The 13,751-nt window shown below is 36.3% G+C and overlaps 1 protein-coding gene across 16 annotated transcripts in view; it reads left to right on the top strand.

Moving 5' to 3' along the window:
• Positions 1-13,751, top strand: part of HMBOX1 (homeobox containing 1) — a 135,786-nt gene that overhangs the window by 31,993 nt on the left and 90,042 nt on the right. For 15 of the 16 annotated variants that reach the window (XR_006719271.2, XM_045504923.2, XM_045504922.2 and 12 more), the window contains exon 2: positions 10,048-10,127. The exons of the other annotated variant lie outside the window; for it this stretch is intronic. Coding sequence is in view for 14 of the 15 variants with exons in the window: in XM_045504923.2 (XP_045360879.1) it covers positions 10,105-10,127 (23 nt within the window). In the remaining variant the exon portion in view is untranslated. The remainder of the gene's footprint in view (positions 1-10,047; positions 10,128-13,751) is intronic. 16 annotated transcript variants of the gene reach the window in all.

Here is a 13,751-nt window from a genome sequence, read left to right as displayed (position 1 = left end):
GTTTGAACTGCTTGTCAGTATTTCTATACAGATATCCAAAGACCTTTGGACTGTGGTAGTAAGTTATTACTGTTTGTTATCCATACTCACTGAAATTCTGTTTTTCTTCTTAGCAGTTAATCATTATTCCTAACTTCTGATCCTTCCAACTGTATGTTACCTGTAACTCTAAGGGAAATTATCCTTATATATACAACATTATCACTTGATAGAGTACTTATTGTAGGCCAGATGGATTCATAAGCCAAAGACACCCAGTTCCTTAAATCAGTCTTGATATGGCATGGAATCTTCTTATTTATGGCTTTGAAAATGTCTGTTCTTCTGTATAAAAAGTCCTTTCTGTTTATGAAAATACAGTAAAGCCCATCAAATTTTCTTGAGTACAACCTAGTGGTTGTATCTGCTAATGTTGCCAAAACAAACCTTTGGGACTGGAGACCTTGTCTTTGTATCTTCTATAATATTTTGCACAAAGTAGAGGCTTAATATTTGTTAATAAAAGTAAAACTATTGTTTGCATCATAGAGTCATCCATGTGTTAGTTAGAAAAGGAAACAAGGAATTAATGTGTTTGATGACTAAGAACAACATAGATTTTCAAAGTGTGACCATCAAGAGCTTTCTTGAAAGCACGTTCTGGAAAAAACCTGAAAAATCACTTTAAACCATTAGAAAGTGCTATTTGAAGGTGAAGCATGTCTCGCCATATCTCTGCATTGTTGTCCCTCAGTATATTGTGCTGCTTTGTATTTTCCCCTCTTCCCTCCAAACCCTCATCCACAGTTGCTTTTTTTTTTTTTTAATACCTCAGTTATTAGGTCTCATCAGGGGTGCCTCATTTGTGTGTCAAACTCTTCTTCCTCACTGTCTGAGAAGACCAGCTGCCTGTTACATTACTTTCATTTAATTAAAGCCAGGACAAACTGGCGTTTGCCCCAAATGATCATAGTGGAGTTCTTATGTGTCTAGCATCCCAGGCTTAGTCAGTTCCCCATATTTCATATTACAGACTTTGATATCTGTCCACATCCTAATGATTAGGAATCTATACTGTTAAAATGAAAGAGCAGTGTGGAAATATGACCTTGCACAAGTCAACCTCATTCAGCTGGCTTTCTTTATCTGCAAAATTGAGAGAATTAATGTGTGTCCTTGAACCTAATAGAATTTGTTGTGAGTATAAAATTAAACAAAGCTTTGTAAGCTACAAGACCTCTGCAGCTTTAAGATGTTATGCGAATGATATTTCTAACGTACCACTTAGGAAAGACTGCATTAAAATGAAATATTCACACTCCTATGAAGCAGCAAGTGGTATCTTTTCAGTCTCTTTTTTATCTGTAGTAGCCTCTTTATCCTCTGTCTGTGGAAATTCAATCTACCTCTAAAAGCCTAGGGCAAATGTCCCCACCTTCATAGATTTTCTCTTTATGCCCTAAATTAACAGTGATATCACCCCCTGGAATTCAGATAACTTGGCAACTTTTTAATGGATGTCACAGTTCTCTTAATTTTGTATTCTTTTCATTCCACCCCAAATACCAAGTGAGCCATCTAGATGTTAAAAAAAAGTTATTAGACTAAGGTGGTAGTCACTCACACCTTAATGTGTCTGAAATCACACAGGGCTTCCTGATCTCACCTTTGGAAGCTGGGGATCAGGACTTCTGCTTCAACCACCAGACTTCTCTTCCTTCAGTCTCTTGTGTTTCACAAGGCCCTTCCCACAGTAGGACTTGTGTATATGATAGTGCCTTCACCTAGAATTTGTGTTTCCTTTCTTTGTCTTTGTAATGCCGATCCTTCAGTTGTGAGCTTTATCATTAATTCCTAGTGAATCCTTTCCTAGGTCAACTTTCCCACATTATATGTTCTCATAGCTCTGGGTACCCCATCACAACACTTATCACAAGTAAAGCTTTGCCATTTATTTGTATAATTATTTAAATAATGACTCCTACTTAACTGCCAGCTCCATGAGGTGGACACTTTGTATGTTCTTGTTCTCTGTTATATTCCTGTTGTCAGGATATATGCCTGTTGCTTGCAGTTCCTGGAACACAGTTGTTACCTAAAAAATTTGAATAGGTAGATGAATAATAGACTACAAACACTTTGACAAACATTGAACCAGAAGTTTTGGACCCTTACATTCAATCCCTGGCTTACAACTGACTCGTAAGTTTTCTCTTAAGCTTTCTATGTCTGCTTTGGAATCTTAAATTGAATGAACCCTGTCCTACCTTCCTCAGAGGGTATTGTGAACATCAAATGAGAAATATGAAGATACTCTGAAAAGTATAAAGTGCTTTTCAAATATAAAATTACATTAAATAGGTAGTAATGTAGGTGAGAGACACTGTCATGGATACAAAGTATAATACATGGACCATGTTAATGTTATTTTTTCTGTAAACCATAGGAGTTGCATTTCGAGATGAAGTTTTATCTCTAGTTCTTGTATATTGGACTTCTTGCTTAGAAATTCTGTTTCTCACAATCCATTGTTTAGGATAGTGAATATCATTTATTTCCACTTGTGAAAAGCATATGAACCAAAATTGCCTAAAATTCAAATTCCTTTTTATGGTCCAGCAAGCCCTATGGTATTAGTACAAATCCCATCTGTCACAAATGGCTTACCTTTGTGTTTATAATTACTTAATGTTATGTGCTGTGAGGCGTAACAGGATTATATATGTTACTTTAACTCTGGATAAAATGGAATAGGAAAACATCAGTTAAATAAATTGAATTGATACTTAGTTGTAATTTTTAGAACAGGGCAAGTTAGCCTCAGTTTTTAAAACGAACTCTGTGTTTTGTCATCCCATAATTTTCTATCACTAGCCTCTTAAAGAAGAAAGTTCCCCTCTTTCTGTTTTCTGTTCCCATTTCTTCCTACCTTCACTCCTTTTCATTCCTCTAATTTATCTTCTTTTTAACTTCAACAATCTGGGTTGCAGGGGAAAAAAACTTGGCTCTTAATCAAGAACATGATCTCATTGCTTTCAATGTCTTAGAAAAGAAACATTTTAAAGCAGTTGAAAGATTTCACTTTGCAAAGTAGGTACTGCATAACTAAGTGTGTTGGTTCCCAGCAGAGCCTTGAGTAACCTCTTTCCAGCCATCCTCATATTTTTTCTCTTCTTCCTGTTCAGTGAGCAATAGCCTAAGTTAAAAAAAAAAAAATCCAGTAAGACTTCTCTTTTGGCATTCTTGCCAGAGTGTAGTTTTCTGTTATTTTCACTGGTCCATGTATACTTTTCATTCTTTTGTATCATAATTGTTTCTAGGCTTCATCACTTATGAAGAGATGGAGTATAATTTTTAGTGCCCTCCTATTCCTACAAACCCCAGTCCTCTTTAGAATTCCCTTACGTATTTCTGGGAATCTTTGGGTGGAATGTAACATGTATTCAGAAACAGAAGTGAATATTATTTTCCTACAGCTTCCTTGGAAGTCCATCCCTTTTGGCCCATCCTAATGTGGTACCTCACCACTGTCCCAGCTGCTGGTCCTCTGTGAGGGATAGGAGCCGTGCCGGGAATATTGTCTTTAGTTCTTTCAGAGTAGCCAGTCTTCAAGTACTCAGAAGGTGTGGGGCTGAATTAGATCCCCCATCTCCCATCTCTGTGCTGTACTTTGTCCCCAAGTCCTAATGCAGGCAGGTTTGTGCTCACAGTTTCACAGTCTGTTGAAAAGGTGTCTTATCTTTTGAATCTACCCTTTAACTCTTTCTGGACTCAAAACCAGTTCAGAGAGCCAGATGGAAAAAGATACCATGCCATTTCTGCCATTGTCCTTATTTCATCTCACTTTCCTCCTCTCCTTCTGCTCACCCCTCACCCTACAGGTTCCCACTGAAATTTCCACCCATGAACTAAAAGGCAAAATACCACATATGTGGAGAGGGGTCACTGACTCACTGGTTCTGATCATGGCTGAATACATAATCATTCTTGGAACCAACTCAGCCAACCTGTTACAATTTTAAAACCTGATTTTTTTTTAATAGGTACCTATTTTTACCTGCTACAAAATCCGAAAGTTAGAAAAACATGTCTAGTGAAAACTGTCCTAGGACTTCAGTCCTTCAGTTCTCAAGTTCCCCTCCTTGAATCAGTTTCTTCTGTATCCTTCCAGAAACACTTCATGCCTGTGTAAATGAATCTATATACAGTTACTTACATATTCTTTCCCATTCTCCTCCTCCTCTTCTTCCTGCCCCTCTTTCTCCTTCACAAATGACATATATGCTGTACTCTTCCTTGTTCTTTTCACGTGGAGACTGTTTCATATTAGCACAGAAGGAATTTCCTTATTTCTTATGGCTGCATTGCATGGTTATACTACGACTTACTTATCTAGTCCACTAATGGTGAACATTTAGGTTATTCTGATCTTTTCCTATTACAAATAGTGTTGCAAAAAATAATACTGAACATAATTTATTTTGCTTAGGTATGGGTATATCTATAGGCTAGGTCCCCAGAACTGAAATTGCAAGGTTATATGTAATTTGGAACCTGTTAGCATTTTCACGGTTACTAAATTCTAAGGCGGTTTTTGTCTGCTTGTTTTCTCTGCTTTTGATTTATAGCTCATATTCTAGAATCCTCCTGGCTTTGTCACCAGCTCATTTTATTAGGTAATTGCTCAGACAGTGCCCAGGCATCATAACCGGTGTGGTCCAGGTGTAAGGAAAAAAGTAGATTTAGTTTTTGTTTTCAGACTTCATAGAGATGTAAGTATAAAGAATTATTTTTCTATCATGAAACGAGCCACAGTTTAAGCTGGGTGATGAACAGCAGCTGACACTTAGTGTCTGGAGGAGGCAGTGGCTGTGTTAACATGGAGGGTGCGTGCCTCCTGTAAGAAGGGATGAAACGCCAGTCAATTACTGGCACGTGAGAGGGTACACACTCAGTGGTGACTCAGTGGTAACAGATGCAGCAAATTTTTTCTGTAAAAACAAAAACCTCCATGTTTATGTTGTCTCCTGACTTTTAAATACCATGTAGGCCAAATAAAAATACATTCACGGGATTGACCCACCTCCCTAAGCCTCCAGTTGATGGCCTCTGCTGTCGTGTGTACAGGGACTGCCCCATGGTCCGTTTCTTTGGCTCTGACTCCACATGTTCTGGTTCCTTAGTATCTGCTGTCAGCCAGGTGTTGCCCCTAGATATTCACTGATTCTTCAATATTCAGTTTTGCGTATTATCAGTGTCCATCTTAAATCTTTATTTAGAATTTCCTTCTGGATGTTTTCCAGTCACAACATACAGAATCATGAGATTTTAGTTTCACATTTCTATTCATTTAGTCACCATATCCTGTGACTCCAACAAGCATTCTCTGTTTTAGAGGTGCACACTTTTAGAATTTTAGCAGCCAGGAGCAGCAAACACTGATGCCCGTTATGTTCTCTCTGTGATCTGTACCGGGATTCTTGTTAGGTTTTGGCCATCATTTGAAGGGATAGGGGAAACATGATCATATATTAAAAAGTATTAAATCTAAGCAGGAAAGTTTTTTTTCTCTCTGAAGCCATTCATGGCATTCTTTAAGTGTGGTTTATCTATGGTGTATTGGAAGAGTCTTGAGCCACAATCTCCCATACGTTGATTATGATTCCCATTGGGTCAAAAACTCTTACTTGGTGGATCTCTACTACTATATGCGTCTTTATTCCATTTTTCAGAATTTCCTGCTGGAGTGGAGTATACAGTTGTCAGTATCACCTCTTCCCTCTTGTCAGAGACTTTCTTCTACTCCCACCCTCTGCACCCACCTTTTCTTCAAGATATTTAGAAACTGCTGCCTTGGATGCTTTTTCTCAAATACAAGTCATTTATTCATAATTAGAGTAAATAAAAGGTTAGTTAGGGGCACTATAAAAAACTGAATTGTAGGATAAAAGTTGGGACAGTGAGTGCTTGCAGTTTCATAGCAGGAGTAAGCCTTGTCCAAGCACTTCTTGGCAGAGAACTATCTGCCTAGCTCTGGATTTCCACATGCTTATGAAACTACTTTCTCATAGTTTAGTTTCCCAAATAAACTCCTGTACTAGAAAGCAAGTATTCTCAGTACCAGCCATTGCATTGCTTTTCTGATTCTCTCCTTAAATCATTTTCCCCTAGGATGTGATAACCTTTTTGAAAGATTCATGGTTCAAACTTACAAAAGGGCAAGGGAGCTAATGTTTCTGGGTGCCTACATGAAGAGCCTTTTTTTTACTCTATCCTATTTAGTCCTCATAGTGACCCATTGAGGTAGATAACATTGTCCACAGTTTGCAGAGGAGGAAACCAGAGTTTAGCAAGATAAGACATTTGTACAAGGTCACACCACTAACAAGTGGTAGAACCTGGGATTTCAAACACAAAATAGTCATGCTCCAAGTCTCTTACTTTGTGTTATTCTGTCCTACTCCCAGTTTTTCACTTTAGAAAGATTAACTTAACTATGTGTAGCAAGAATAAGAATGGAGGCAGGGAAGGCATTTGGAAACCATGGCATTTATATAGCAGAAAGAGACGATCTCAAGCAAGATAGAGAAGGTCACAGATTAAAGAACCAGCTAAGGAGGGTAATTAGCACTAATTGGTTTAGCATATACTTGTGTTTTGTTATAATTCACCATATAAAGAGTGGATTTTTCCAGCTATAAATTTCAGTTTAAAATGACAACCTATCAATTATACGTTGAAGTTGTCTAACACTTAGTATTTGGGAAGATGGCAAAAAGTATAACCTCAGAATTTTAAGACTGAATCATCTCTGCATTTCATAGGGATTATCTTTAATATGAATGAGCTTGATGAGTATTTTAAAATAAACTTTTATTTATATATTAACTCATATAAAAAGAAGTAATAAGGAGCATGGGATACAGATTTAGCACATTTTTAATGCTGGTTAGACATAATATAAAAGAATTTAAAACTGATTTGAGTCTGGAAATTATTCCAAAGATTAAAAAAGTCTTGCCACCTGTAATTAAATATAAATCTATGGTACAGAAGGTGCTTTTTGAGAGCTCATTGTATTTGGTAGCATATAATAAATATTTTAAAATATTAATACTGTATATTTCTGCGGTACATTATACTTTATCATTTTCCTTTTAGTTTCAGAACTCCTGAGCTTGTCAGTAGATGTCTGAGGAAAATAATTCAGAATAAGGAATCGGAAATATCTGGATACAATTGAGATAAGCCATTTTGATTCTGTAATACATACTCGAATGACCAGAGCATAGGGAACATGGAGAAAAAAAGAAATAGAGAAAAAGCCCCAGGTTTTTAAAGACAGAAGTGTGAAAAGTTGTTTGCTCTCCAACTCAGATAGAGCCTTTACTCATGATTTATGCCTGTCTGGTCAAGCAATTCAAAAACTGAGCCCCTAAAGTAACTATAGTAGACTATGGAAAATGTGAAAAATAAAAGAAATAATTGTTGTCCTTGGGATGCTTCCGGTATTATAAGTATTGGGGTAAAGCATAAGTTGGCTCCTGGCATTTGTTTGACTTCAACTTTTAGTTGTAAAACATTATCTGATTGGCCACCTCCTTATTTTGAATTATATTTTAGCCTACCTTCTGAGACATGGGAGATAAAACACTTCTTCACTTCTCTGCAATGGAAAACATATGGATTCCCTCATCCTCTGCCTTCTTAATCCTCCTTTCAGCACTCATCTCCTAGTAAATTGACAAGAGGATGCTTCAGAGCTAGTCATTTATGAAAGTAGTTGATGATGCTCTCTGAAGTACAGTTTAATGGATGCTGGGGATGTCCAAAAATAACATCTCTGCTGGGACTTCCGGGCAAGATGGTGGGCTGGTAGGACCAAGAACTCACCTCCTCTCATGATCACAACAAAACTACAACTTACTGCTAAAAACTATTGATGGGAAAGAACTGGAACCTTGTGGGGGAAAAAAAGGATCTTCTTCAAGTGGAAACATAAAGAGGAAACCATAAAGGGTTAGTAGGAGGAGCGTGGTTGTGATATAATCAGGCCCCCATACCTCCTGGGTGGGCGATCCACAAGTTGGAGAAAAAGTATATTGTAGAGGCCCTCCCACAGGAGTGAGAGTTCTGGGCCCCACGTTGGGATCCCCAGCCTGGGATTCCAGCACTGGGAAGAGGAGGCCTCAAAGCATCTGGTTTTGAAGGCCAGCGGGGCTTAATTGCAGGAGCTCCACTGCACTGGGGGAAGCAGAGACTTCACTCTCTTGGGAAGCACACACAGTCTCACGTGTGCTGGGACTAAGGGAAGAGGCAATGATTTCATAGGAACCTGGGCCAGACCTGCCTGCTGGTTTTGGAGGACCTCCTAGGGAGCTGGGGGACGCTGTGGTTCACCCTGGGGACATAGAAGCTGGTGGTGGGCACAGTTTGGGACAACTGTCCTAAACTGACATGGGGAGAAAGTGCTACGTCCTTTAATGTATTTGTACTGTAATTCAACGAGAATGGAGTAGAGTCATGGAACATTAACAATCCCATGAGAGTAGAGAACCCTGATGTCCACAGCAGGGAGTGCTAAATTATATAAATAGCAGCTGCTCCGTAGATGTGTTTTGAACTTAAATGAATCAAAAAATCTGAAATCACACCACAGAATGTACAATTACTACTCTAAGTAATAATGAAACTACAAAGGAAGTGACATCTAAACTGACTATGGTTTAACGATGCTGGTGGCTGGAGTCAGTACATACAGAGGCAGAGATGGTGGCACAGCCTCTGACCACAGGCTGATTAGTCTCTAAGATTTCATAACATAGTTCCGTAGAGTTTGCCAATGACCTACTATTAATAATAGGGAAATGTGTATTTATTACAGGTTGTATAATTATTTTAGAATGGAAAAGCATAGGAAACATGTTGAGGGTAACATCAAAACCCACCATATATCCTGTATTAGACTATCATAGGATGCAAATGTGAACAGTTTCTAACTTTACCCTGTACATTTCACATGTATCATTAGTCACTGTTAGGCACTTTGGTCTTGCTTAATATAATTCAGTGCTGAATGTATATTTTAATGTGAAAATTTTTGACATCAACATTTTAAACTTTCATCTAATTTGTGATATTAACTTTGAGTTAATGGAAGTAGTTGCCTCTATAGATTGTGGTTTGAAACCGCTGCTAAGTTCAGTCAGTAATACGTGATCTTCAGCTCCCGAACTGTGAAGAGTAGATTTCATTTGTTAAGATCTATGTCTGAATTGAAAGGGGTCAGAGTGTCTGAATGGTGACTAAAGCAGTAAAATGCTAATCAGAAGATAAAAGTACTAAACTCAATCCATTATTAACTTACACTCCGTTCAGGGATCTAAATGCAACATGGGTATTGGTGTCTTTTTTAAATTGGTGGTAATAGTCCCTGCTGCTTGATAGTTCGTGAAGTGCTTCATCACCACCATTTTTAAAATGTTCTAAATTCTTGTAGCTTTTTGAAGTAGTTGTCTATTATCCCTGTTTTATAAATACAGAAATGGAGACTTAGAGAAATTAAGTCACTTGAGATTTGGCTAGCAGTAAAGTCAGTAATATACTTGGAACTTGACTGCAGAATATACACTACAGTTAAGACCATTAGCTGTAATCGTGCTGTGGTGTTTTTGGTTTGTTTGTTTGTTTATAGGATTCTACCTAAATGCACTGATATAATTGTGAACAAGTTATCTTGAGCGTCACTATAGTGTGTGTGTATATATATATATATATATTCCATTGTATGTTTAAATCTGTTACTCTGAGTGGTGTCTGGGAATAGATTAAACTTCAGGGGTATGATTTTCATTACTTATTCCAAGCGAATAATTTTAAAAGCTATCAAAAGTATTTTTCTATTTTCAATATTTTCTTCAAACTAATGTTTCATTTAAAAAATTACAAAATAATTTTTAAAAACATGATTATCTGATGTTAACTGTTAATATCCTTAAGTTATATAATTAAAAATTTTATTCAATACTTAATTAAGAAGTATCTCTGAATTTTGTCTTTATTCTACAGAATGATAAGTAACGCTGATAATCTCTGGAAAGGATATTGATTCACCTCATGTAAAGTATGCTCAGTTCCTTTCCAGTGCTGTAAGTATCTAGTTGTTTTAATTTTTATCTTCTCAATTGTTCTAATAAAGTTAAGAAATAATTATGATTATGATCTAAAACTGACAGCAAGCATTTGTAGAGTTGAAAGAATTTTTTCATAATCATGTGGCAAGGAAAGAATTTTCAAATCTATCAGCTTTCTCTTTTACCATTTCTGTTTTCAGCTTTGAAGTCTAACATTAATTTTCAATTGAACATAAAATTACTAATTATTTTAAACTGCTTAATAGCCTAGAAACTTGTGAGACAGATGGCTAGTAGTAGATTCCTTGTGATGAGCAGAGTATTGGAAGTGTGTTACCTTCATACTGCGTTGTGTGTGCACACTGCTAAGCATCTTAGCCATTTTCCTTTACCTGCTGCGGGTGATAATGCAGTTAAGCCTATTAGCTAATGTAGTTGGTAGCCTTTCTTTGGAGTCGGGCAGAAAAATACAAATTGAGATAGTGGTATTATGTTGAGAGTTTTTTGTGTGTGTGATTGTGCTAGTTCATTTAAATACGCCTCTGAACAAAAGTATTCCAGGAATTTCGGATATTAGAGAAGATAAAGTATCTGTTAGCTCACTGAGTGCATCTTTAGTCTGCTGCAGAGTGTCTTTAGCATAAGTATTTTCTAAAATTTGGTGCAGTGTACGTTTCAGTTAAATTCCTTCTATTTTGTGACCGTTCTATAATGCAGTAAGTAGACATTGAGATAGGTTTTTCTTGTTACTTAGATTTTTCATTAAAAATTTTTCCCCCTCCCATTGACTTTGTCATGAATAGTCTCTGGAATAGGCCAAGTGGTGTGAACAGTAAACTGCATTGCTGCTAAGTGGCTGTGTCCTTGGGAAATGGGAAGACACAGCCTTGCTTTGGGCCTGAGTTTCCCCTTTAAAAAAAAAAATTTCTTTGTTAATCACTGCTCTCAATAACCGTTAGAATGTAAGCATCATAAGGTCAGGAATTTTTGCCTGGTTTGGTCCTTGTTGCATCCTCACTGCCTGGTGCATGATCTGACACGTAGGGGTCACTCAGTAAATGTTAGTTGAGTGATTCTTGTCTAAATGGTCTCCCATTCTCTAACTCCACACCTAAATTATATCTCCCTGTATGTTTTTACTTGGATTTTTTTTCCCCAAATGTGTGTAAGGCATCTGTAATTTTAAAATCTCAATCTTAATTAGTGTTAATTTTAAAATAACTGTTAAAGAATGACTGTAAATTGAATATTATTCTGTTTTTCTCAGTCCTTTTATTATAAGAACATTTTTGTACTATTATCTGTAGTCATAGCCTCTGTTCTTTTGCATTAGTTCTTCCATTGGTTTGAATTATAGAATCATTTTACCATATTGTCAAGCTCAGTCCCCAGCAAATCTTCCTTTTTTACTTATTCTCATTTCTTGTCATTTTCTTCTTTTAAAACTGCTTTGATGGTAATAATAATTGTGAGAGTAATGTGCCATAAATAGTAAAAAGGGACTTAGTACATCTTTAGTTGATTAATATGATTGACTATAGTCAATCATATATTAAACCATCATGCAGTAAATACTATGTATGAAAAACAAAACTAAAATATGACTGGACTATATTTTGCTTAATCATTCTAGATAAAAAGATAAAGACAGCAGAATCAAGCTAAAGAAAATGCTGTGTTATCCAATAAGATCTTATTAACTATTGATGCTTTACAAGTAAGATCAAGTAAGATAGTTGTATCATTTATGCGCAGATGATTTCAAGATTAATCATTTGTGAATGCTTTAACTTTCTTTGCTCTACATGTTTGTAGAATTTAGTTTAAGAAAGTATGTTCTGAACCTCATGCCTTATCCAAGTAGGGTTTACATATCCAACTAGGGATAAAATTTATTGCAAAAATAGGTTTAGTGTTATGGTCTAATAGTATGGTCTTTTAGAATGTCAGTTTCTGAACTGAGCCATGATTCCAGAATTTAATTGTTCTTTTATGCTTTAAACATTGTCTGTGTTATTACAATGTCAGAATTCTTCTCACGTCATTTTCAATTATTGTTGGCCTGAGTCTGCTTTCAGATTAGTAATTTAAAGTGAAAGATGTTCCTTATCCTGTGAACGGTTCTTATGCTACATAGGAAAATTAATTCAGTTCTTACATGTTATCTTTTTCTGTTATAAAAGGATTGCTGATATCATGGACTTAGATGACCTTTGTAGGTCAGTATTGCCATAATTTCATGATTATGTGCTTAAACTAGGTAAATTAGAAGAAATAAAGTTCGGAAATGACAGTATGTGTGCCTTTGTTTATGGTAATGCACACTGGAATATTCTACATATCCAAGAAAGCTTCTAATCTTGGCATTTTTCTCAGTAAAATATTGTACCTTCAGTGTCATATGTGTGATTTGATCCTGCTCAGTGTGTCATTATTCTGCTCTATAGCAGTTAAACATTTTGTATAGCAACTGTAGATCTTTTTACTTTAGGTGTATCTTTTTGTTAGGGACTGCTCTTGGTACAAAGCACAGACGTCTGATTTAAACAAGGTGAAGCATAAAGGGAAGTTTGTGCTCGTATTTAACAGTGCAGCAAGAAAGCAGGAATGTAGTAGGGGCTTAGGAATTACTAGAATAAGGGAGGTGAACACTGGAGCTTTTTCCTTTGCTCTGCATTTCTTAGTATACCTGCTTTATTTCCCTACAAACTAGCTTCTCCTACATGGTGAGGAGTAACCAGAGAAACATCTTCCCGCAACTGAGCACAGCAGTAGTGACTGTCCATCTTCCTGCTAGTCTCACCTGAATATTTTGAGGAGAGCAAGGCTTGGCTTCCTTGTGTGCCCACCCCGTTGGCAAGAAGGTGGGGTATTATGAGTGGCAGCCCCAAGAACACGTGGTTGGAAACAATGAGGCATTCAGACAAAATAATACGTGCCCCTTTGTTATCTATTTTTAAGACTTTTGGATTAAAAGTGGTTCCCATAGTCAGTGATTCTGAAACAACATGAAATATTACATTGTTTCAGAGACTATAGAATCTTTAGTTTTGATAATTCTAATACAAGCTTTAGGATGGATACTTTTCAATTAACAGGTTAAATTCATGTAATTTATTTTAGTCTTATGCTAATATACAGAGTGCTTCTGCATACAAAGAGAGGTTTGAAGAGTTATATACAGAATATTATCTACTATCTCCTCTCATATAAATGGGATAGGAAAATATCATGATTGATTTTTTTTGTCTGTATAATAAAACAGTTCTTGAAATCTCATATCTAAAGTAAGGTCAGTTTATGAAGTATTTTCAAAGTATGAAAACTGAAGTAAGCAGTGGGTAGCTGTACTTCAATTTTGAGGGGAAAGAATAATGTATAGGAACGTGAATTTACCCAATCAAAAAATTAAGGGGTAAATTATTTGGATTACTAAAGAGATTTGGCAGTTGCTTTTAAAAAGAACTTCCTAGGATTAAGAATTAATATGTTACTAAACACTTGATAGAAAAGACCAAGGGCTGAGGGTTAAGATAGAAACTAAAGTGTCAAGTATCTCTTATAAGCCATTAGGAAAATGTTTATGCAACTTTTTCAACAAACTTGAAGCATGATATACCTACTGAAAAATGTACAAGT

This window comes from Camelus bactrianus, chromosome 31 (assembly GCF_048773025.1).
Source record: "Camelus bactrianus isolate YW-2024 breed Bactrian camel chromosome 31, ASM4877302v1, whole genome shotgun sequence".
Lineage (NCBI taxonomy): Eukaryota > Metazoa > Chordata > Mammalia > Artiodactyla > Camelidae > Camelus > Camelus bactrianus.
This window is presented reverse-complemented; position numbering and strand designations above follow the sequence as displayed.